Source organism: Salvia splendens, chromosome 13, assembly GCF_004379255.2.
Source record: "Salvia splendens isolate huo1 chromosome 13, SspV2, whole genome shotgun sequence".
Classification (NCBI taxonomy): domain Eukaryota; kingdom Viridiplantae; phylum Streptophyta; class Magnoliopsida; order Lamiales; family Lamiaceae; genus Salvia; species Salvia splendens.
Window position 1 is genome coordinate 25,376,964 of NC_056044.1, and position 24,692 is coordinate 25,401,655.

Sequence of the window (24,692 nt, forward strand, 5' to 3'; positions counted from 1 at the left end):
AGCTGATAGCACGTCACATAAAAATGGGTTTAATCTGTAAGTCATATCCTCCCTCCGTTCCGTTTTATAGTGCTCCGTTCCGTTTTATAGTGGAGGTATTTTTCTTTGACAAATTTAATTAAATTAAATTATGTTAAGTGAGTTAAGTAAATGAAGAATAAAGTTGGAAATCGAAAAAGTAGAGAAATGAATAGATAATATACTCCCTTCGTCCCGGGCTACTCGCTCATTTTCTTTTCGGCTCGGAGATTAAGGAATGAGTGTATAGGAAAGTCAAAAATGACGGCTGTAGGTGAAATTTTTTACTAAAAATGGAAAGAGTGCAAGTAACTTGGGACACGCCCAAAAAGGAAATAAGTGCGAGTAGTGCGGGACGGAGGGAGTAATAAATTTAATTATGTTAAGTGAGTTAAGTAAATGAAGAATAAAGTTGGAAATGGAAAAAGTAGAGAAATGAATAGATAATATAATAAAGTTGGAAATGGAAAAAGTAGAGAAATGAATAGATAATATAGTAAAAGAGATTAAAGTAATAGCAAAATGCCTCTATTATTATGGAAAGAGAGAATATGGAACAGAGGGAGATTAAAGTAATCGTAAAATGTCTCTACTATTATGGAAAGAGAGAGTATGAATTAAAGGGGAGCCGAACCTCACAATAAGAAGCTGCATCTAAGATTCTGAAGTGTACCTAGCTACAAATCTTTGCTCTAAGTGTAACACGATAAATTTGAAAAGAGAGAGCAATACGAACATATGGCAATAATCAAGTCTCCTCTCTGAGGACCAAAACTGAGTTGGTCTATTCGTTTGATGTTGAGCGTTGTTGTCACCCATGGTTGATCTATTGACATCTTGATAGGAACAATCTACTCCTCCTCAATGGTGATCTTATGAAAGAAGTCATCAAGTATTGAACAGGGAGGGTACTCTACGGATGGTATGCAAGCTTAATATAGTCTTGTATGGTCTCAAATTTAACATGCTTCTTCTTAGTTTCCAACTCTCTCTTTTCTCTTGGCGTTACTCAAATCAAGGCAGATCACTACTTCTTATTTCTTACTAAGCATAAATATTCTATGTGAATAATGTAGTATGCTAATGCATATGGTAATTTTTATTTCTAGAATCCAGAAAATTATTTACTAGCTTCATCTAAAATTCTCTCTAATAAATTTTGAAAAAGTGAAGCACCAGAATTGAAGTATCTAGAGTACTTCCTCCGTCCGCGGATAGAAATCTCATTTATTTTCGGCACGGAATATAAAAAAATGTTAAGAAAAGTGGGTGGAAAAATGTTAGTCGTATATGGGTCACATATGTATATAGTAAGTATTAGTTTTAAATGAAATATGAGTGGAATAAGTTAGTGGGATGTGGGATCTATTATCATTTATAATTAAAAAGAACTACGACGAGTAACCTATCTCAAGGCCGAGAATGAATCCACTATTGATGGAACGCTATTTCAATGTCTAATTAGAGCTCTTCAATATGCAATTATAACCAGATACTAACTTAGTTTTTAAGTGAATGAAGTCAATCAGTATATGGCAATTTAAGTATTATTGCTCAAATCTCCATCCATACTCTCAAGCAAAACATCTTTAGTGTATATAAATATCGTCCAGACAAGGTGTCAGCTATACAAATCAGACTACGGTATGTGCTCTCGTTTGATCAAGTTGATGATGTTTTTATTAATATACTCCCTCCGTCTCGAGATAGATGTCACACTTGAGAGATAATAGTAGATTTTAAGAGATATTGTTTATGTGTTAAGTGGAACAAGAAAATACATTTATGTAATGATGTCAGAAACAACTTTGTCTAAAAAAAATGTGACATCTAAGTAAAAATAAATTGTGGCTTTAACCCTAGGACGGCGAGATAGGGGATATGTGGGATAATTAATGTAGTTTGGAGGAAATAGTTTAGATGGCAATGATGTGCACTACAGAAAAAATCTTCTGTTTCCAAGCACTTTTTTTTCAGAGCACTGGCGGTGCTAGCTAATTTCAGCTCCATTCCGAGCACTTTCCTAGCAAAATGCAAAACCTCCTAGCAATATATAGTAATAATAATATTTATCTAAATTTAATTATTCTAACAATAGACAGTATATAACTATAAATTATGAACATTTGTTTTTGCTGAATATTTTCCCTGGAATATGTAGTAATAAAACTAATGTTTGAGATCAATTAGATAATAAGATTATGGAAGGAGAAACATTTATGGGGACCATTAAAAGAACAAAATCAGAAATGTAAAGAAATAACAATTTAATAACCATATTGATATAATTATGTCTCTTTTTAAAAATTATTCATATTAGATCACCTTTTAAATGTTAAATGACGAATTTTGTTCACAAATTTTTAATAAAACACACAATTTCCAAGCACAATACTTGGAATAATAAGGACTCTAAAAAATACTCAACTCTGGCGCTAATATACAGTTTCCCACGCACAATTTCCCACTAAAAATTCATACTATTGAAAATTCTCTAGTTTACTTGCTCGTCCACCTCTGCAGCTGCGGGCTCAGCCGGTGTTATCCCCGACGAGGTCAAGCGACGAGTCCAGGAGATACGTGAACAAGTCAGAGTTGAGGTTACAAATGAGGTGCAAGAGAGAATGCAGCTTGCGATGCAGGATGAACTTGCGAAAGTGCGTGAGGAGTCGAACCAGAAAACACCAACTGTAGAAACAGTTCAACCAATTGACAAGAGGCTAGTGTTATGAACTCCATTTGAAGTGAAACAATCTAGTATTTTCAACTCCTTAACTAACTTCCTTTGAAGTGAACCAATTTAGTATTTTGAACTGCCTAATCTGCTATCTTTCTTTGAAGTGTAAAACGATGTTATTTTGTTTTATGCAATATTTGGATTTTGCTATTATTGTTTCATTACATTATAGTTTATTTTATCAATTTCGTAAATAATAATAATAATAGTAAAAATCCTGTATATAGAATTTTCGCAAATATCCGAGCACAAATAAGTACTCGTACATTTCCAGTGAAGAGAATTCCGAGTACTAATTAGTGCTAGCAAATTTCGTAGCACACTCACGCTGCTTGGAAAACTTTCAGATGTGTCTTTTTCCTAACACACACGGTGCTAGGACACTTTTCATGGTCGCGCTCGGAACTTCCTCGGATTTGTTTCCGACGAGCCATTTGCAGAGCACATCTTGTACTCGATATGTGCTCGGTATATATATGGTTAATTCCGAGCACTTTTTGACGTTTCCGAGCACATCCGGTGCTTGGAAAAGGCAGACTTTTTTGTAGTGGTGGAGCGTATAAAATAGGAGATTTTGTGACTTGGATTTATTATCACTTTACTTTTCAACTTACTAACTTGTGGAATATCGGAAGGGATCACCTCATTCATTATATAATACATTTCTTAATACACCATTCAAAAGTTGACAAGTTGATCTCATTTTATAGAAAGAAAAATTATTTTGAACATATTTAATTCACTAATCTTCTTTCCTTTTAAAATTTATCTCCTCAAATTGCTGCTATATCAATTTAAAAGTATAATTTTTTTTTATTGTATACCACAAACATTTTTTTTCTAAAATTCATGAACTAAAAGCATGTTTTTTTTCTTTATTTATATCTTATTAAATCCATATTCTTTTAAATTCTAACATACATTATTACAGAAATTTGTGTAATTGGATTTTTTTATATATGCTAACTCCAATAATCGTTTTCTTATTAATATGATTAATGATTTCAGACGACCTAACTAGATTTAGTGTTATAACTTTCCAAGATAGTAAAATTGACATTATTTATTTTATTCTATTAAATCTGAGCATAATTATCTGAAATTGATTTAACTAAAAGGTTTTTATATTTGGTATAAAGTTTTAATTCTTTACTTGGGTTGGGGAGATTTTAGAAATAACTTTTCTTTTCATAGAATGAGATCCACTAGTCAACCTTTGAATGGTGTATTAAGAAATGTATTATTATTAAGAAATGTATTATTATTAAGAAATGTATTATATAATGAATAAGGTGATCCTTCCGGTGCAATATATATAGTCTATAGACATTCTTTTTATATTTTAGAATGTATTAAGAAATGTATTATATAATGAATACATATAGTCTATACCATAAACCTATTATATAATGAATAAGGTGATCCTTCCGGTGCAATATATATAGTCTATAGACATTCTTTTTATATTTTAGAATTATATTGAATATAATGAATAAGGTGATCCTTCCGGTGCAATATATATAGTCTATAGACATTCTTTTTATATTTTAGAATTATATTGAATATAATGAATAAGGTGATCCTTCCGGTGCAATATATATAGTCTATAGACATTCTTTTTATATTTTAGAATTTTTTCTATATAATTCGATATCTATATATATAGTCTATAGACATTCTTTTTATATTTTAGAATTTTTTCTATATAATTCGATATCTATATAATTTTACTGCAAACTATCTAAATATTCACGTACATAATTCTAGTATAAACTATCCAGATTTTTCTTACTAAGCTATTTTCACTGCAAAAATTAATTTTATTTTCTTTTATTCGGACAGTATTGACCAAACCTCTATGCCTGTAATTCGTCGCAAGGCTGTGGAATAAATTGGGAGTTTTGCTCACTCGCCTCCCTTGAATTGGGAGAATTTGTTAACCTTTTCGCATCAATGAGGGTGCTTGTGTTAAGAAGGATCAAATGAAAAACTAAAAAATGAAAGGCCTGCTCATCCACACACTACGTCTGATCAACAATTGAAGTTAGGAATATTGCTATTTACTCCTAATTGCATTTGATCTTTAAAATTCTTCCCTTTCGGAAAAAGTGAGATTCAATATATAATGGACTGGTAACTGGTAGTTTTATATCCACTGACGGCTCGATTTCTTATTTTAACGAAAGAGTTATTATTTGATTTAATACTCCTCTGTCATGTTTCATGTATTATGATATACCCACATTGATTATGTTAAGAGCCTTCTGCTCCTAACGTGAGAATTCCGTCCAAATTCACAACTGTAACACCACAATTCCGGCGCCCTCGTTTAAGGGTCGGTGGACAACCGATAGGGCTGGCGCGGAGGAGTCTCCGTTGGCAGCGTTGAGAGTTTAGATCCGTTGATTAATCCGGCGCCCAAGTCTTGGGTCGGCGGTGATCTCCGGAGATAGAGCTGGGCGCAAGAATGAATCTCGTCGGCATAATTCTGCATTCTTGATACTCCACAAGTGGCAACTGATAATGATTTTATTAATGGATTAATATGGGAGACTCCATACAAATTTATAATATATGTGGATACAATATGAAAAAAAAATATGGAAAGATATGCCTAAATCCCTATAATATCTAAACAAAATAATAATAATAGAAGAGGATCTAAATAAAATAATATAGTAAAAGAGACTCGTATCAGATTACTAGTTGCAAATAATAAAAGCGGACCAAAAAATTAAAATGAAGTTATATACTGTTTGAAACTAACAACATTAAGTTCCCATGATATGAAATAGATTAATTTGTTCACAACAATTAAAAGCACCATGTGTGATGACAGTGTTTAATTATTTCGACAGTAAATTATTTCTATGCAGTTTTCACAATTATGTGTTTCATGAAAAATACTCCAGTTTTGTAGAAAAGAGTCATAATTGCATATATAGAAGAAAAGTCATGATCTTGAAGATGATTCTCGAGCACATATATATCTTCTAACCCTAAATTATAAGTAAGAAAGTTAACTCAAGCCATTAGCCAGATCAGAAAAAAAGCAAAACACTAACAAGATGAATTTTATAGTAGACTCCATGATGTATAGTTGAAGCTAACAAATTAATACTTGTCGTTAAAATCCCCCTAAATTATTCAATATTACTGCTTGTATTTCATTTCACCGATACACAGTAATGAAAATAAATACGAGAAGTAATACCAAATATGAAATACTCAAATACCACACGAGAATAAATCTAAAGAGCCTCAGCTACCACCTAAACAGATAAACAAACTAGTTAACTCTGCTAGTGGAGCTAAACCTCACCCTAAAAAGCACTTAGGTCGACCTAGCTACAAACTCTTAGCATTAGCATAACATGTTAAGTTTGAAAAGGAAGAATTAAGATGTACAAACAACAAGTCATTAAGGTGCAGCAGTAATTGAGTTTATTCAAGGACAAGAAGGCATAGAGGTAGCCCAGTAGGGAGGTATCATCATTGTATTATTGTACTCCTCCATGTAGTTGCACTCTGCCATCTGGTGGAGGCTAGTCCCCTCCGCCTCCACCACCGGATGTTGCTTCTCGAAGCTTGGAATCGACGTGCTTTCCACCGTTTCTTCTCCAGAAACGTCTGTTGATACTTGTTTTTTTGCCACTTGTTCCTTGAGAATTGCCCTTAGTGCCATAACCTAATTTATTGAATGTCATTAATCTATTAGTAACTTTTGTTAGAAATCTATTAGTAGTTGATAGGAATTTATACAAGGAATATAATGATACATCACATAAAATAACTAGAAATCAACTTAGACCATTAGTTTTTGTGCTGTTATGATTGTCATAAGATATATTGTACTAATATACTAAAAAAACATTAATAATCATATAGAAACATTATTGTCTATATAAAGAAGCATGGCTAATAATTTCTTTGGAGCAGAATGTTTCTACATATGTATATATACATCTAGACAGCAGCTACTGTACATACAAACAATACTAGGTTCTAAAAGCATGTGAAATTATTTATTTTTTTACATCAAAAGAAATAAATAAATCAGACATGCAGAGAGTAAGTTCTACAAGTCCTTAAATACGAAAAAATGAAAAATCAGATAATGACTTATGCTCATTATCCACACACAGTAAATACAGAAGTTGAAAAAAGCAATAATAGAACAAACATGCAGAAGCGGTTGAATGAATTAATGCAATAATAGCTAAGAATGAACAAGAGTATCTTAGTAATTAAGTACCTCCTGTTGCAGCTTGTGCTTATCCCTAGAAACAGCATCGTACTCCTGTTTAAGCGCGTCGTACAAGCGCTCGAGCTGCTTGCCCTTCCATCGAGCCCTCCGGTTCTGGAACCAGACCGCGATCTGGCGCGGCTGCAGCCCTAGCTCCTTGGCGAGCTTCATCTTCCGGTCCGGATCCAGCTTTATCTCCTCTTGGAAACTGTTTTCCAGCAACTCCAGCTGCTCGTTGCTCAACCGCTTCTTCTTCGGATCCACCATCAAGTGATTCATGTTCTTCTCCATTATCGCATGTTGCTTCATTTCTACTCCCACTATAAAATAAATATATTGGAGGATTTTTAATTTGGTCAGTTAGTATACATTTAGGCTCATGATTTTTCTTTTAGGAGTAAATAACACTACAATCAAGGCTCATCTCATCAGTTTATAATCTGAATTACCAATTAATCCTTATTTAGGGTTTTTTAATCATGGAATGCACTGATCAAGTGTGGATTTTACCAAAACATATGATAACAAGACTCAAGTGGAACATGAGAGTTGGATTTTATTTAGAAACAATAGCTACTATGTCATGATAAATGAAAATATATGTATACCTGGGAAGTGGTCGAAGCTGCAGTTGTAGAGAAAGTTGAAGTTGGAGGTGTCTGGAGGTCGAGGAACAAAAGGCATTCGAATATTACCATTCCAATCCATGCTATGATGTATCTTCTTTTCTATAGATTCAACTCACAAATTAAGGAGGTGTTTTATGTCTTGGTTTGTGGGAGCACAAATTTATAGTATGCTACAAGGAAAGCACCGCCAACAGTGTGTAATCCAGCAATGCGTGTGCTGTGTGTGAAGGAGACAGAGAGAGTTAAGAAGGTGGCGTCGATCGGTTTGGTGAGAGGGATTGAAATAGAAATATAAGTAATGGCTCGGCCGTATTCGTATACTACTCCCTCCGTCCCTCTGTAGTAGAGGCGTTTCATTTTGAGCACTCGTTTTGAAAAAATTATAATAAATAGTTAAAGTGAAGAGAAAGTAAAGTAAAAAAATAATATAGTTAAGAGTTTTCACTACAGAGGGATGGAGGGAGTATTAGTTATTACCATGCCATCATCTCTCTCTAATTAAATTACAAGTTTGGAAGGAATACATTCATTAATACGGAGTACTATGTTAAGGCATGTTTTATAAAGTAGTAGTATATGGGACAAAACAATATACAGCTCCTAACAAAATAGATATATATGGGGTATATCTACACATTTCACTCTTAGAGATGTTATAGTAATGGACTTGAAATAATAAAAAAATCAGCAAGCTAGATTACAAATTTCAAAAGCTTTAATCAAGAAATTCAAGGGGTTGCCAAGAAATTAAAGGGATCCATATATATAATAGTTGTGAATCATGATTTTGGTATGACAAAGTCTCAATAATCTCTTTCAGATATATTTCATGTTGTCTTCTCAGAATTAAGAATAACATCTTATACAAATGAAATGTGAGTATGAGAGAACAATAGATGGAGATGGACAATGCAACAGAGAGGAAATCTTTTTATTTTTTGTTTCTAACTTTATTTTGCAGGTTAATAAATGTGTTGACAAAGCAAAGATGCCTCTTTCGGAAAGAAGCTCATTATGTCACGACCAATCATTTCATACATGTAGTTTATTCTGCATAAAAGACTCAATACCAAAGATAGACTAATCAGAAGGTTGTGTTTTCTGTAAAGACGACGCTGGAACACATTTTCTTAATTCAGTTGAAGAATCCCTACTGGTATTGAAGATAAAAGTAATGATATTTATATAGTTTGAAAATCATTTCATCGGTTTTTTTAGATGCTTAACAGCTTAAGTATATAAATAGTATTCCAATTTACTTGTTAGAAGTTTAAAAAGAGTTTTTACATGCATTATTCTCTTTTGGAACGCGCACCTATATTTATATGAGATGGATCTCGAATTTAATCTTATTATATTATTATGCCCTTTTTGAAAAAAAAGAAATTAAAGGGCATTTTAACATGATATTTGGATTCACTGAATGATGGACCATGTATTGTTTCCCTCGTAAAAAAAATACCAACTCGAGCCGTAAATAGCATTTAAAACACACTCCATTATTGAACTCACTTCAAAGCCAAAATCTTTCATCCGTGTAAAATTAATTACTGCCAAACTATTAGTTAATGCTACAAATAAAAAAAAAGGCATAGTTAATTACACATACCAATTTGATTCGGTTCATTGCCATTAAATTCTAGGTATTAAACTAAATTCAAAAGAAAAGTTTAACCTTCTCCTTTTACATTTTCAAACTCCAAATCATATAAAGTGGTAGACCACATATAAACAACACCACTTATAACAAGACCCAGTGAGTGTAACGATTATTTAATTATGTTTTATCTTATGTAATTAAATCTAAGAGGGAACATCATTTTTTTCCACGAACTTTGCCAAAGTATCATTTTAGGTCCGTGAACTTTGAAAATATCATTTTAGGTCCGTGAACTTTGAGTTAGTATCATTTGAGGTACTTTTTACTATTTCCAAGTTTTTTTGGACGAAAATACCCTCAATACCTTAAAGTGTATATATTTTTAATAAATTTATCATATACTCATATTTTTTTATAAATATCTTTACAATATATTTTTGACAAATTTTCTAAATATAATTTGACCTTAAATATTATCACTTAATTTTGTGACATGCAAGTAAAATTGCTTCTTCAATTTTTTATATTAATATTTTTTAAAAATTGAATAAAGAACTTTCTTTAATAATAAAAAATTGAATAAAGATCTTTTTATAAATATCTTTACAATATATTTTTGACAAATTTTCTAAATATAATTTGACCTTCAATATTATCATTTAATTTTGTGACATGCAAGAAAAGATCTTTATTCAATTTTTTATTATTAAAGAAAGTTCTTTATTCAATTTAAAAAAAAATTAATATAAAAAATTGAAGAAGCAATTTTACTTGCATGTCACAAAATTAAGTGATAATATTTAAGGTCAAATTATATTTAGAAAATTTATCAAAAATATATTGTAAAGATATTTATAAAAAAATATGAGTATATGATAAATTTATTAAAAATATATACACTTTAAGGTATTGAGGGTATTTTCGTTCAAAAAAACTTAGAAATAGTAAAAAGTACCTCAAATGATACTAACTCAAAGTTCACGGACCTAAAATAATATTTTCAAAGTTCACGGACCTAAAATGATACTTTGGCAAAGTTCGTGGACCAAAAATGATGTTCCCTCTAAATCTAATTATTCACTCTTTGAATATTTTAATTCGGAGTGAACTATAAAAAATGTCTTTGGACTTTGTCGTTTGCATGTATGAGATCCTTGAACTTTAAAAATATCATTTTGGGGTTCGTGGACTTTGATGTTTTGCTTGTTTTTTGTTCTTTTGCACATTATCATTTTTTTGGACTGAAATACCCCCAAGGCCGTAGAGGATATTTTTATACTACATCCGTCTCATAATAGGTGTCACAATTCCCTTTTAGTTTGTCCCACAAAATATATTACTTTTTCTTTTTTTAAGAAAAAAATTTCTCTTATATTAATATAAACTAGTATTAACACCCGAGCTATGCACGGGACATAAGAGTTTCAAATAATGAATATAAAATATAATAAATATATAGAAAATAAGAATTGAAAGCAATATGGAGATTTAAAAAAATAGAAATGTACTTATCATGTCTCACTCAAAATGAAGAATTTACTATTCCCCGGTGAATGAAACATTTATGCAATTTTAATTTATAATCTAAGTGAAGTAAAAACAATAAAAATAATGACAAAAATAAGATGTGTGACTAATGATCAAAGAGTATGAATTAATTAGAATAAGATATACAATTAAAGAAAATATGTGTGAGTAAAGATGTTTATTGAAAGTGCTATGCAAGTCATTAATCCAAATAAAATGTAAATTAATATATAAATTTAATAGCTTAATTTATAAAAAATTAATTTGAAAAAAATATATGGAATATTAAGCATATCCACATTAAATATATGAATAATTTAAATCATATAGATTTAAAACTTCTTTGAGAAGTCAAGTTAGAAAATTTGTATTATCCAATAATCACATTTTAGTTGACTGTTTATTTCTTTCTTTTAATTTCAAACCATAGCTTAACTTGATATACATTTCCAAAGACTAAATGAATTTTTTATATTGGAAAGAATAAATTTCTTACTTCCTGCCACATATACGTATAAAAAGTAAATTACTACTATCACTTAAAATAACGATAATATTTTATGCATCTTGTTTGTTTTGAATAATGTGAGAATTTACACTACTCTTTATATTAAGAAGTTATACTAAGTTAGATTTAATTTTAAATATATATAATGTCATCTATTCCTTAGTTTAATCTATAAACTTAGTAGTATTGTTTAATTAGAGGCGAATTAAAATATAAGAACTAAAAACTTTAATTGAGTAAATATAGGATGGAAATTGTAAGCATTACATATATGTGTTGTCGTTTAGCTTGTGAATTAATTAGGAGAAAAAGTATTGCAATAAATGATTAAATCTCAATTTTAACCTAAATAAATGGAAGACAAACTAAACTCTCTAGCACAATTTCAATTTAACTCAAATATAAGGCTAATTAATATATAAATTTAATAACTTAATTATAAAAAATTTTAATGGTAGTGCACTATTTAAATGTATTTTAACACTTCTTCAAGAAGTTAGCATTTTATTGGGCTATTATTTGTCCAATTGTTTTTGCCTTAAAAATTATTTTTGAGTAGAAGACACATCATCTTTCCATTTTTCCTCCAAAAATGGCATTAAGGACTTTTCATCAAACTTGCACTTTAGATTAGTATAGATATAATATTTTCTCTCACCACGTCTAAAACATCTCCTAAAATCTCATATCATTACTCAAGTGCGACATTTATTATGGAAGATAAAGCATTTTTCTTTATCAACTCATTTTTTTATAAAAAAAAACTATCAACTCATTTATGTTGACACACTTTCATTTTTGTCTCCCTCTTTTGATTTTGGTTGAGTTTATCCCCAAAAGGGGGAAATTTTTTTATTTTCTGACAAATACTTCAAAAGATAAATAAATTTTTTGGAGCTAAATGAACGAGATGATCGAACTATCACAGTCCCATTAAAGTTGTGGGCCGAATAGAGGCGCCCTTTCCTATACCTACTCATTCATAACCAAATTATTACTATTTGATTTAAATTTATTTATTTGAATCACCAAATTAATTGAAGGATTTATTAATTTTCTAGCTGGTTTATATAGCAGATATATGTCATTTCATCTCATCGTACATAAACCAACTATGCCCCATGGATGTACACGTATATAGCTGGCTACCTAGCTAACTACACTCTAAAACTATAGTAATTGATTATTTAATATTGATAATTCATAATCTTGTACATACATGAAATTCTCCTATACTCGAAATACAATGTCCATAAACTTAATCTACGAATTAAGAGAATGGCTAGGTTTCATTATCATTAGAAAAGAAAATATTCATCATCGATCGTTTTCTTAATTTGAGTCGCATATCGTGATATTCGAAGATAAATAATTTTCTTCGAACGCTTGATAAGTTATACTCCAGATTCTAATGACAGATTAAAATTAAATTTCAAGTATATAATTAGAAATTATACAATTTGCTTACTAACTTATTTACATCGTGTGCAAATTAATATTCTAACTCATCAAAAGATATGTTAAAGTGACAAATTATTTGTCAACTTAAGATTCTCATATGACCTGTTCTGGCTACAATAAAAAGGGAAATTTACAATTAAAATAGAAAAGTACTTGTTTACAAAATCTATCATGAGTTAGTAGTATTATTATTTTTGATAATATATTGAATATTAGCGGGTACTCGGGGTAGTATGTACTGATTTCAGACTCTATTGAATTATTTAGATTCGGGCTTAATGTATCGTTTTGAATATGAAGAAATTTATTCAATCATTGGGAAAATGAATTATTATCTACGTGAACAAAAGAGAAAATATTGATCCAAAGGAAAGTCCTTGAGTACCAAATACAGATAAATCAATAAATGGGATCGATCACCAATATAAATTTAACGTGAACCACTAAATTAATACTAGTAAATGTTCTACATTATCGATTTGCAACTCTGATTCATACATTTAATGCGTATTTTTACTATATTTGTTGGTTGCCGATATAGGCGTCATCTATTTGTCGAATCATAAATGAAAGAAAAATAGTATTACACCAAATTTAATTTTTGGGATTTTATCTCACAAAACCTTTTGCAGTAACACCAAATATGGTATTGTTTCACAATAAACACTAAAAATGGGTTTGGGTTTGATGTATGGTTGGAAAAGATTTGTACACCGAAACTCATTTTTGGTGTATGATTGGAGATGGTCTAAAAGAAATAACTCAAAATAAAAGAATAATTGGGTAGGGACACCGGTAGCCTCTCGACCTACAAAAATATTTAAGCTTTCAACTAACTCCCAACCTACAACAATTAAAACAAAACTAAGATTCGGTATTACGATGTATATGGTCACATTTATTGCTTGTTTACAATACGAGATAAGTATCAATTAATACACATCGCTCATCAATTCCGTCTATATATATATCTATAGCAAGTGGACCATATGGTCCATATATATATGTGTGTTAGTGTATGACAAAGCCCTACATAGTTTTTTATTTTTTATTTTACTTTTTTACTCCACAATAGTTGAAGAGAAAGGGAGAGAAAGAGGATTAGACATAAAGTGATTGAAAAAGTAAGGTGAAAAATATCACGTCAGACACTCAAAGCATAAAAAATATCATATTCAATATTAGAGAGATAGATAAAATATCATATCCAGTATCTAAATATGAAAGTCCAAAAATGTCTTTCATGTCTTGGTGGACATTTTTGGTGCAAAATTGTGATGAATAATGAAAAAATACCACAAATGTGATCATACCTTAATCCATGGACTACCCATGATATTTTTAAAATTCAGGAACTATTTGCGTGCAAAACGCATAGTTGAAGGACCATTTGCATAGTTCTCTCTATTTTTTAATTATAAAACATCAACATAGATGAGTTATCTATCTTACGTAAATGTCTAAGAGGTTGGGAAAAAAATCAACTGGAAAGGATACACTGATGACATACAAGTTCATAAAAAAATTGCATTCTCTCTCACTTTTGATACAAAGGCGCAGAAAAAAAACTGCTTAAAACATTAGAGACAAAATTGAATGAATTACAAAGGCCCTCAAAATAAAGATTACATGGGCAGAGAGGATCATATCTATCTAGAACCAAATTACAAATGCTTTTCACGAAGTGTATTAGTGTATGACAAAGCCCTACATAAAACAAAAACAACATACACAGACACCACACTCTTCATTGCAATGTCCGTTCGCTTCTTCGTTCTTTCAGCTCACTGGGCATGATTGACACTGAATCGATGCAGAGGCCGCCTTTCGAATGCGTACAGTCGATTTGTTTCATTGAGAACCGTACTTCGGTGGGTGGATCCGACTCCTTGACTAGGAACTGACCCACCTTGTACTCAATCCAACAACCCCGTTTGTAACTCCCATTAGCATCACCCTCTGGTATGTCGTCTAAGAAGCACTCACTTGATGCGTGTTGGCTGCCTGAAGTAGATAACACGAACCTTACGGGCTTGATATCCCAGCCATGAGTGTGATCAAAGTGAGAGATACGGCGCCCCAGTCTCCTAGAAAATCTCCCAAGGTGTATCCTAAATGACAGTGTGTATACATCTGGTGGGAAAGGAAACGTAACAGATCCATCAACTTCAAACCACCATATTTGCTGTAAATATGCTACAACGTTAAATCTGCAAACAACAAATATATTAGTATAAACATGTGTAAAATGTTTGAACCAGTAGCAGTACCAACACCAATGATCTATTTGCTAGAGGGAGAGTCTCATGTCACACCATCTGCCGTATTTGCAAATAAAAGGTTTGTATCACAAGGAAAAGTCTTAAGTTTTAGAGTACACACATAAGTTTTAAGTGTAGAACCAGTGAAATTGAACTGCTGATAACTTCCAACAAGAATACTTTAACTTCAAGGTTTGTAATTGTTTTGAAATTCAATTGGTGTGCAGATCACTTGAATTCTACTTCATGGAGCTAAACATTGAAGCAATGTGGAACTGGGTCTGGAGCAACTTTCAATAATGTAGTCTCTCAAATGCAACCAAAATGATAATGATGGTGAATGGATATTATTTTGCCATAAATGTTCACCAACTAAGTAGAAGTAAAAAGCAAAAATGAATTTACATGTTGAAGGTAAACCATGACCACAATCCTAGAGCATGACAGACAAATAAAGATGCACATAATCTAGCTTTTATGACGCAAAAGCCAGTAAAGGAGGAAACAACTTTTGCTTTAACTGATTTGAGCACCCAAAGATAAAAATATCATGTACCTGAGTAGAACATATCCAGAAATCATATAAAAAACAAACTCTATTATTTATACAGACCGTGATACCTCATATCCCTATCACATCATAGGAACCTAATGGGTTGATCAATACAGAACACTGAACCCCAACATTAACCTCTGTACAATAAGGACCTTAAGGGCCAAAATTCATGGAGCACTTGCTAACCTGATCCCTTTCCACACAGAAAAAGCTGGGCATAGCTATCTGTACCTTTAGTTAAAATGCAATATATGCCAGCAATTTTCATCTTCCAGAATGGAAATTATTGCATACGGCACAAGGTTTCACTTTTTTCCTTTAACAGCTGAAGAGCATCTGTTTAAGTTTTCCTTACACTAAATAGAAAATTCATTTTCAAATAAGAAACTACTACAGCACACATTATTTTTTATCTTAGATTATTTCTAAACACACAATTCTGCACTATTCTGTGTCTTCTATAGGTTTAACTAACTAACTAACTGCCAATGATAAGTGAAGTACTCTTACACATTCAAAATCAATGTCAAGTGAAATTATAAAGCATCGGAACCCTCAGCCACCAACTGGTAAACATCAGAAATATTATCTGTAAAGCAAAATACTTGAGAAAAAGAAAAGCAGTAGAAAACGTTATATCAGGGAAGAAACTGAATTCATAGCTCATCAACTGGAAAGTTTAATAGCTCATCCAGTGTCTTCTTGGGGGTTCTGGCCTTTCTGGGTACCTTTTCCGGGATGCATTATAATCAAGAGCTTTTTTCTAGTTCGATATAAAATCTTAACCAAATTGAACAGCCCATGCCCCTAACAGTCAGGGATATGTGCGATTAAAATTTAAGTTAAGATTTCCATAGAATACAACCATATCTGAAATTGTCTCAAACCACTTTGCTTCGTCCAGAAACAAAATGTCAATATGTGACTTTGAGAGTATTAGGTATAGATCGTTGCAAACTAACCTGGATTCTTCGGTAGGAACCCAATTCCAATATCTCCTGTCGTCGATGCCAGTGATAGACATTCCCTTTGCTGATATTGACATGCAAACTCTCCCAGCATATCTGTCCACCCATACCAACTGCAAATTCCCAAGGTGAAATGTGAAGTATATTCAAAGAAATGAAAAAGAACAAAATTCAATTAACTAAACATGCTAAAGAGATTCAAATAATGAAACCTCTGATTCCATCAATCAAAAAGAGCAACCCTAGATTAGGAGCGTAATGATTTCAAGAAAACAATGGCCTGACGATTCAGCAAAATATTAAATTTTGAGTAAAATGTAGTATAACATGATAACGAAACAGCATTCAAAAACATCCCTTTGATAAACAATAACTAGCAGCAGCACATATCCTAACAGAAAGAAATTGGGGATTGATAAGCTGAAAATCGTAAACTTCATTCCGAGAAGAAAAGTCAGTTAATAAACATTTCAAAAGAAAATAACTCAACTGATCGAAAACTATATTCATTAATCATTCGCACAGAACGAATCCTCCATATCCTAACTATCGCAACATTTAATAACACAACAAACAAATAATAAGCACAAAAAAGCCAAAAATCAAAATCACTGCAACGGAGACGATCCCAATCGATAAACTGCCGCAGAAATATTTATTTGAAGTGGTTGAAAATAATCAAACTGACAGTAATAGAAATTAGAGTCCTAAAAGCGCAAATACATCGAGGGCATGCCTTGTTGGCGTCGTCGAAGAGGTTAGGGCGTGCGAGGAAGGCAAAAATATCCTTTCTGGAGAGGTTTCCACAAAGAGCGGGTTGCGAGAGAAGCTGGAGGAGGAGGTGGTAATTGGAGGGGAGCTTCGCCTCCCATACGGCGTCGGATGAGGCGGCACCGCGGAAGGCGCGATTGAGGCGAGCCAAATTGCATATCTCCGGTGGAGAGAGGTAGAGAAAGACGCACGCAACGCAGCTCTCCGGTATATCCCCTAGACCCGGTCCGCCGCTGCCCGACCCGGTTTCCCCCAAATTCGACAATGATGCCCCCATTAGCGCCTGCGATTGCCGTATGCCGGTGATTCCGGAAGAAAATTCCGGCGATGGTGGTGGAGGGGGAAGAGGGAATTTTTTGTATCGGCGACTGCAACACTACAGCTCCGCCATTACTTTTTCGGTGTTTTTAATTTTGAATTGGAAATAGAATCGAATCAATAAATATCCAGAAAACTAAAAATGGCGCATTTCGTTTTCACTAGTTCTTTTCATTAGTTTGATATCTCTAAAGTTAGTCAATTTACAATTTAGTTTTAGTTTATCAAATAAATTGACTTATAATTAGCCAAGGTAGGGAAGGTTGGAATTCTATTTATTCTCGACCAATCAAAGTTGTATTAGGTTTAAATTCGATCATTTAGTTAAAGTTGAAGATTGTTCAAATCTATGCTTCAAAACTTTGGGTAAAATTAATAAAGTTGAACTTGTCACGAATTGAATTGAATTGAAATATTGAAATATTTTTAAAATGGTTTGAAAATTAATTGTGCCTTCTTTGCAATAAGATCGTGGTTTAAATTGTTATATACACATAAATTTTGTAATAAGATCGAGATGTGAAATTTATATCTATTTGATATTGAGTATTGAATTTTTTATGGTAAACTTAGCTTCTTAATATAAAATTTGAATCATTACTTGAGTAGGAATTTCATGTACCAGCAATACAAAATTTTGTACTAGGAAGAACAAAAAGAACTGATAATAGTCAATTATAGTAACACCAAATTTATAGTGGGTCTTCTTCGAAAAGAAGTCTCGAACATCATGGTTTTGTTTATTGGCCTTTTTCTAACACGTTTTATTGACTTAGAAAATGTCGAATCAACAAAAAATTGGTCAAAACGATTGATTGATTCCCATGGTTTTATTAGATATAGTAAATACCACTATATCAATTTGACACTTCACCAAATTAGATCACGAGTGGGATTTTTTATTTTCTAAAACATGCTTTTTATGTTATAAGAGTGTATAATGTACATATAATATCTTAATTCTTAGAGCATCCCCATCCGTGCTCTTGCCAACGAGCACGGATGTGGGCCCGGACCCACTTTTATTCCCTGCTCTTAGACAAGAGCACAACACGCACATCCGTGTTCTTCTCGAAGGACAAGCTCAAGGGTCCCACCATTCTATTTTTCAATTTAAATAAAAACATTTCCACATAATTAAAATGCATTAAAAATATCCGGAATAATATTACAAATTATAAAAAAATAAAAAAATTACATAATTAAAATCCTAAAAATTAAAAAATACATAATTAAAATCTTAAAAATTAAAAATTACATAATTAAAATCCTAAAAATTAAAAAGTACATAATTAAAATCCTAAAAATTAAAAATTACATAATTAAATTCATAAAATTAAAAAAACCCACTACTCGTGGCCAAATTTCGCTCAAATGTGTTTGATTAGGTCTTCTTGTAGCTCAATGTGGGCTCGGCTATCGCGCATTGTGTTCCTTGTTTCGATCCTCTCGCCCACCGTCGTATGCACACCTCGGCATGGGGGAGACCTCGCGGTTGAGCTTCCGGCTTCATCCTCGTCGTAAAAGCTAGTCGTCATGGTCCTTCGTCAGCTATAATCATGTTGTGCAAGATAATACACGTGTACATGATGTCGGCGATATTTTTCACGTACCACAGCCGAGACGGAGCCTTCACAATGTTGAATCGGGCTTGAAGGGCCCCAAAAGCTCGTTCGACGTCTTTCCGAGCGGACTCTTGACGCTGCGCAAAAAGAACCCGTCTCGGGTCTTGCGGGTTGCTGAGCGTCTTCACGAAAGTTAACCACCTTAGGTAGATACCATCGACGAGATAGTAACTCATGTGGTATGCATTTCCGTTGACGGTGAAGTCGATCGTCGGTGCTACACAATTCAAAACATCATTGAAGAGTGGTGAAGAATAGAGCACGTTCAAGTCGTTGTTGGATCCGGCAATACCAAAATATGCATGCCAAATCCATATGCGATAGTCGGAGACCGCTTCAAGGATAAGTGTTGGGCCATCGCCTTTGTGGCCGCTTAAGTGTTGTCCCTCTAAGCAGTCGGGCAATTCTTCCACCTCCAATGCATGTAGTCAATGCTGCCAAGCATACCGGGAAAACCATGGTCTGTTTCGTGAAGACGAAGCAACCGTTGTCAATCATCGGTGGTGGGTGCCCAAAAGAATTCCTCACCGAAAGCTGAACGAAAGCCGTCGCAAAAACTTTTAGGCAAAGGATTCCAATTGACTCACCGACATGCAAATACTCGTCGAAGAGGTCAGCCGTTTGCCCAGTAGCAAGTTTTCGGATGGCACACGTACACTTCTGCAACGCCGAGAGACTTTGCCGACCGGTTGCGTCTGTACTTGTTTGAAAGTATTCAACACTGGCGGATAATGTGTTGACAATACGCATAAACAAGCGTTTTGACATGCGAAAACGGCAACGAAAGTAATCTTCTGGAAACCGCGGCTGATCAGAAAAATAGTCGGCAACGAGCCTTTGGTTAACTCCCTCCTGGTCACGATGGATGTAGCGGCGAGTTGATCTAGTTGGTCGAGGAGGAGGGGCGGGGGTATTCGCGGTTACATAGGCTTCATAGGCAGCTCGATATTGTTCATAGTATTCTTATTCTTCGCGCTCCGCTTCCGCAATGAGATTGGTGAAATCCATTTGAGAGGGTTTGAGTGAGAGAGGAAGATGTAGATAAGTTGTATGAAAAAATATGAATGCGAGATGAATGGGAGACGATTTGATGTGAAAAATGGATGATAAACGTGTGTATTTATAGATGATTTTGGGAATAAAAATATATAAAAAATCAAAAAAATTCCAGAAAAAAAACGTAAAAAAACGGCCATATTTTTGGGAATCTGAAAATAATTTTTTTTTTATTTTTGGTATTATTATCGATTTTAAAAAAAATGAATTTTCAACGGAAATGCCGTTGGCCAATCAGAACGCGCCACGTCAGCTGCTCGCTGGCATGGACGTGCTCGATGAATCGAGCAGCGTCGCGCCAGCGGCAAGCAGGCGGTGCCGCGCCGCTGACACGGGCGGACGAATGGATATCCACTCACAGTTGCGGATGCTCTTATTGTTAGTTTCAAAAGACAAGCCTTTTTTTTAAATAGTTATGGAAATATGTGATGATTCAGTCATTTGCTTATTAAATTATTGAATCGGAATTTGAATCTAAATTTGAATCTAATAAGTGACTCAACTCTATTTTTGTGAATTCATCATGACAGACTCATAACATTTCATAATGCAGTATTTATCAAAACTAATTTTATATATTGACTCATTTGATGCACTTCCATTTTATAGATAGTAGAGACTTTTTATTCAAACAGATCACACTTCATTTTGCAATAGCATACGAAAACGTATCTAATATAGAGCAATCATTGGGTTAAATGACAATATGGTAATGAAACAAAACATAAAATTAATGAAATCTAACAGCCGTATAATTAATGTAGTTTGGGAATAGAAATTCCATTGGCTATAAATAATTGTTTTTATTATCCATTACCTAAAATTAATGGCCAATGCAAAACCGACAAATCTAACAGCCGTATAATTAATATAGTTTGGCAATAGAAATTCCACTAGCTAGAAATAATTGTTTTTATTATCCATTACCTTGATTGGCTGGTGACCAAGACAAAATTATATTTCAATCCATCCACGATTATTTGTCTTATAATATCTTTTTATTCGTGAATACATGTTTTATTTATTCTGATTAATTTTCTTAAGTATATTTCACATTCTACTTACTCATTTTATTCACATTAAATATAATAATATAATTCATATTTTATTAAAAAAATTCAATAACTTTCTTTTACATTTTTAAAGCTTATGTGCGTACATATATTTTTATATATAAATGAATAGAAATTTAAAAATTGCATCATGGTGGATTTGAACTCGAACCTTTTATGTCATACATTAACTACTCTATTGCTCTACCGCTTGACTTGTGTGCGCGCATATTTTGTTGACACGTTATAGGCGCCAAGGTGAACACCACACATTAAATAAAGATGAAATAGTGGTAGAATGTTTATGAACTAACCAGGGTAATTAAACAGTTAATGTCGGTAGTCGGTACAGAGTAAGAATTTTTGGTACCCTTGGCCTTGGTTGTAGGAGTGCGATTGGTTAGAGAATTAATATTTAAATCTATTATTACTATTACTAAGATGTATACATAAAAGAAAAAAAGTTGATTGCATATAAGAACACCACTTTTACTTTTTAACAAAAAAATTATAACCAAATCAATTAGATGTAAACAAAATAATTACTCATCTCCCTTTTCGGACAGAATGATGAGAAATTACAAATTGTAAAATCGTCTCTTATAGTATTCAATAATCTTAATAATGTATCGTGAGATTTTATTGTCAATATGAAAATGAAAGCACACCTACCCTACGACGACATTAATAAGACTATCAACATGAGTAATTTTAATTATGAGAATATTAGAAGGTATAAAGCATAAGGACCACAATATTCTCCGAGACATCCTCAGAATATTTTTACCTATAAAACATATATCAAACTCTTTTGGTTGAGAAATTAAAGAAACAATTTCGAGGTTTTCTTCTAATATTTTAACAAGTTGTAATTTTTATTATGTTATAGTTATGTGAACATAAAAAATTGTTTTTTTATATAAATCAATTAATATTTATTATATGAAAAACATTGAATACAAATTTAAATTTATTTAATATTTTTTTGTCCTTTAACAAAAATGGCAGTATTAAATACTTTTTAAACTTAATTTGTACTAATATATTACTAATATTAATAAAGTATTCAAAATATGTCTTCATATCACTCATTATCATATGTAAATATTTTATTCTCCATCCGTCCATGAATACATGTTTCATTTTTGACTGACTCGACATTTAAGAAATGAGTTAGTGGGATGTAAATATTACTCGATCCGTCCATATGTAAATAACCATTTTAAATTAGACATTTATTAGTGGACATTAAAAAAAAAGAAAAACGAAAGGCGGAGGAAGGAAATATAATTATAACTACGTTATATCATTGTGAATGGTAAATCAATGACTTATGGATAAAATGGTTATTCCTTTTTGGAGAAAGATGATTTTTAACCGAAGAAACATCATCAAGCATTGTAATGAAAATGAACAAAAGAATAACTATTCCATTTCATTCCAATCTGTTGTACGATTCACCAACCATAACTCTAAATTGAACATGTGATTGCGAGCCTGCCCGGAGAGACTTGAACCCACAATCGCCTGATTAGAAGTCAGACGCCTTATCCATTAGGCCACGGAAGCTTGTTGCTACACCGGTGAACTTAATTTATTTTATACTTATTAACAATCAGGTTTTAACTAGAATTATCAGTTCTAGCCTTCTAGGCTACTAAGCATAAGAGCATCCACAGTGGTGCGGATGTCACGGAGGATATCCCGACGTACTTCCCAAAAACACCTCCTGCCACGTGATAAAGACCTCCCACTGCACTGTCATGTCATAAGGACATCCCACTGCACAATGTCGGACATCCCCAAGGACATCCCGGCGGACATCCACAAAAAAAATAAAAAATCAGGACATCTATCGGGACGTCCGTCGTGGCACCGCAATGGCGGACGTCACGACGGACGTCCCGGAAATCCGCGGATGTGTGGTGTCCGCAGCCGACGTCTGCGTCCGCCCTCCCTCGCCTAATGGCGAACGTCCCGCACGGATGTCCGGCACCCCGGTCCGACGTCCGACGGGACATTTTCCATTGTTGATGCTCTAAGGGCCTGGTTCCTTGGTTAGTTGTCCGTAGATATAGTGTATCAATTCGTCAGTGAGATCAAATTACCATTGGAGCCTTCAACTTGCTAGTAATATAAAATGAGAGATTTCGGAAAAAAAAAGATTAAATATGCTTATCTTTCAAAATTTGGGATTAAATTCGCTAACTCTTGTTCTGAAAAATTCGCATGTCTTGATCCTATATTTCGAAAGGTCAACAAATTTAATCTCAAATTTGGAAAGATCAGCCCATTTAATCCCTTTTTCTGAAATCACTCAAAAAAATTAGTTGCATCTTATTTTGTTCATTGTTTTATAGGAGTAGTATTTAAAGATTGCAACCAAAACTCACAGTGGCCCAATTGATGTAATATTAAACCAAAGGCCAAACACCTCATCAATAAAATTTATCTGCTCCTTTGCACGCGTCAAAGTATTCAAAGCTATACAACTGAGCATTAAGTCTGTAAAAAGAAATAGAAACCTCTTCGAACTATGGTTTAAGTTTTTGATCGAATGGAACAAAGCTTAAGAGCATCCACAATGGTGCAAAAATCATTCGGACGATCCCTCGTCCGCGCTCGTCCAGCCACTACAAGCCAACGATCGCCACGGACGAACTTTCAAGCGCGGACGACGCTTCACCCAACTCTCGTGCAGGCCTATGGGCGAGCGACGCATTTTTCCTTTTTATTATTTTTTCCTTTTCACACAACATCTCTTTCTTCATCTCAAATCTCACTCACTCAGTCTTTCAAAATAAATCCCGGCGATGGCCCGAATCCGACTATAGAGCGGATAATGTTTACTTTAGCAGACCATATTCTCGCCAGTATTCATGCACAGCAACAGCATGACCCGAGGCCCATCCGCCTGGTCTTAGAGTTGCTTCCGATGACGAAGCCGGAAAGAGGAGAACAGGCGCAACCAACGAGCCCATCATGCACTCACACATGTCCAACATGGTTGAAGAAGTTTGGGAATGTAGAAGCCGTTGAAATTGTACCTCTTTTAACTTATTTTTACATATTTTATTTTGCTATTTATTACTCCATCCATCCCTGAAAAGTATGAACTCTTTCCTTTTTAGTCCGTCCCTGAAAAGTATGAACTTTCTATTTTTGAAAATTCATTTCTCCCTAATAAGGTGGGACAATACTTCAAAACTTTTCTTTCTATATTTCTCTTACTTTAACAATTGTACATTAAAACTCATCCTAAATCAAATGTTCGTATTTTTCAGAAACGGAGGGAGTATATGTGAAAACAAAAAAAAAACATAAAATTAAAAATCAAATGAAAAAGGATTTTTAAAAAA

At 33.1% G+C, this 24,692-nt stretch overlaps 2 protein-coding genes across 2 annotated transcripts; both read right to left on the bottom strand.

Moving 5' to 3' along the window:
* Positions 1-5,975: 5,975 nt before the first annotated feature.
* On the bottom strand, positions 5,976-7,877 carry LOC121762637 (putative homeobox-leucine zipper protein ATHB-51). Its single transcript, XM_042158594.1, has 3 exons — positions 7,610-7,877; positions 7,011-7,321; positions 5,976-6,443 (listed from the first exon to the last, which is right to left on the bottom strand). Exons 1-3 carry the CDS (start codon positions 7,707-7,709, stop codon positions 6,204-6,206), a joined length of 651 nt encoding a protein of 216 aa, XP_042014528.1. The 5' UTR covers positions 7,710-7,877; the 3' UTR covers positions 5,976-6,203.
* Positions 7,878-14,238: 6,361 nt separating this feature from the next.
* Positions 14,239-17,726, bottom strand: LOC121762629 (F-box protein PP2-A15-like). Its single transcript, XM_042158585.1, has 3 exons — positions 17,248-17,726; positions 16,506-16,624; positions 14,239-14,936 (listed from the first exon to the last, which is right to left on the bottom strand). Exons 1-3 carry the CDS (start codon positions 17,557-17,559, stop codon positions 14,474-14,476), a joined length of 894 nt encoding a protein of 297 aa, XP_042014519.1. The 5' UTR covers positions 17,560-17,726; the 3' UTR covers positions 14,239-14,473.
* Between the last annotated feature and the right edge of the window lie 6,966 nt (positions 17,727-24,692).

Excerpts from the sequence above, each read along its gene's own strand:
- LOC121762637 (XM_042158594.1), bottom strand. The coding sequence starts at position 7,709 with ATGGATTGGAATGGTAATATTCGAATGCCTTTTGTTCCTCGACCTCCA. Across the intron at positions 7,322-7,609 it reads CAGCTTCGACCACTTCCCAG|TGGGAGTAGAAATGAAGCAA; the intron begins GTATACATATAT and ends TTTATTTTATAG. Across the intron at positions 6,444-7,010 it reads AGCACAAGCTGCAACAGGAG|GTTATGGCACTAAGGGCAAT; the intron begins GTACTTAATTAC and ends TCAATAAATTAG.
- LOC121762629 (XM_042158585.1), bottom strand. The coding sequence starts at position 17,559 with ATGGGGGCATCATTGTCGAATTTGGGGGAAACCGGGTCGGGCAGCGGC. Across the intron at positions 16,625-17,247 it reads TCTTCGACGACGCCAACAAG|TTGGTATGGGTGGACAGATA; the intron begins GCATGCCCTCGA and ends GGGAATTTGCAG. Across the intron at positions 14,937-16,505 it reads GTTCCTACCGAAGAATCCAG|ATTTAACGTTGTAGCATATT; the intron begins GTTAGTTTGCAA and ends TGTTGTTTGCAG.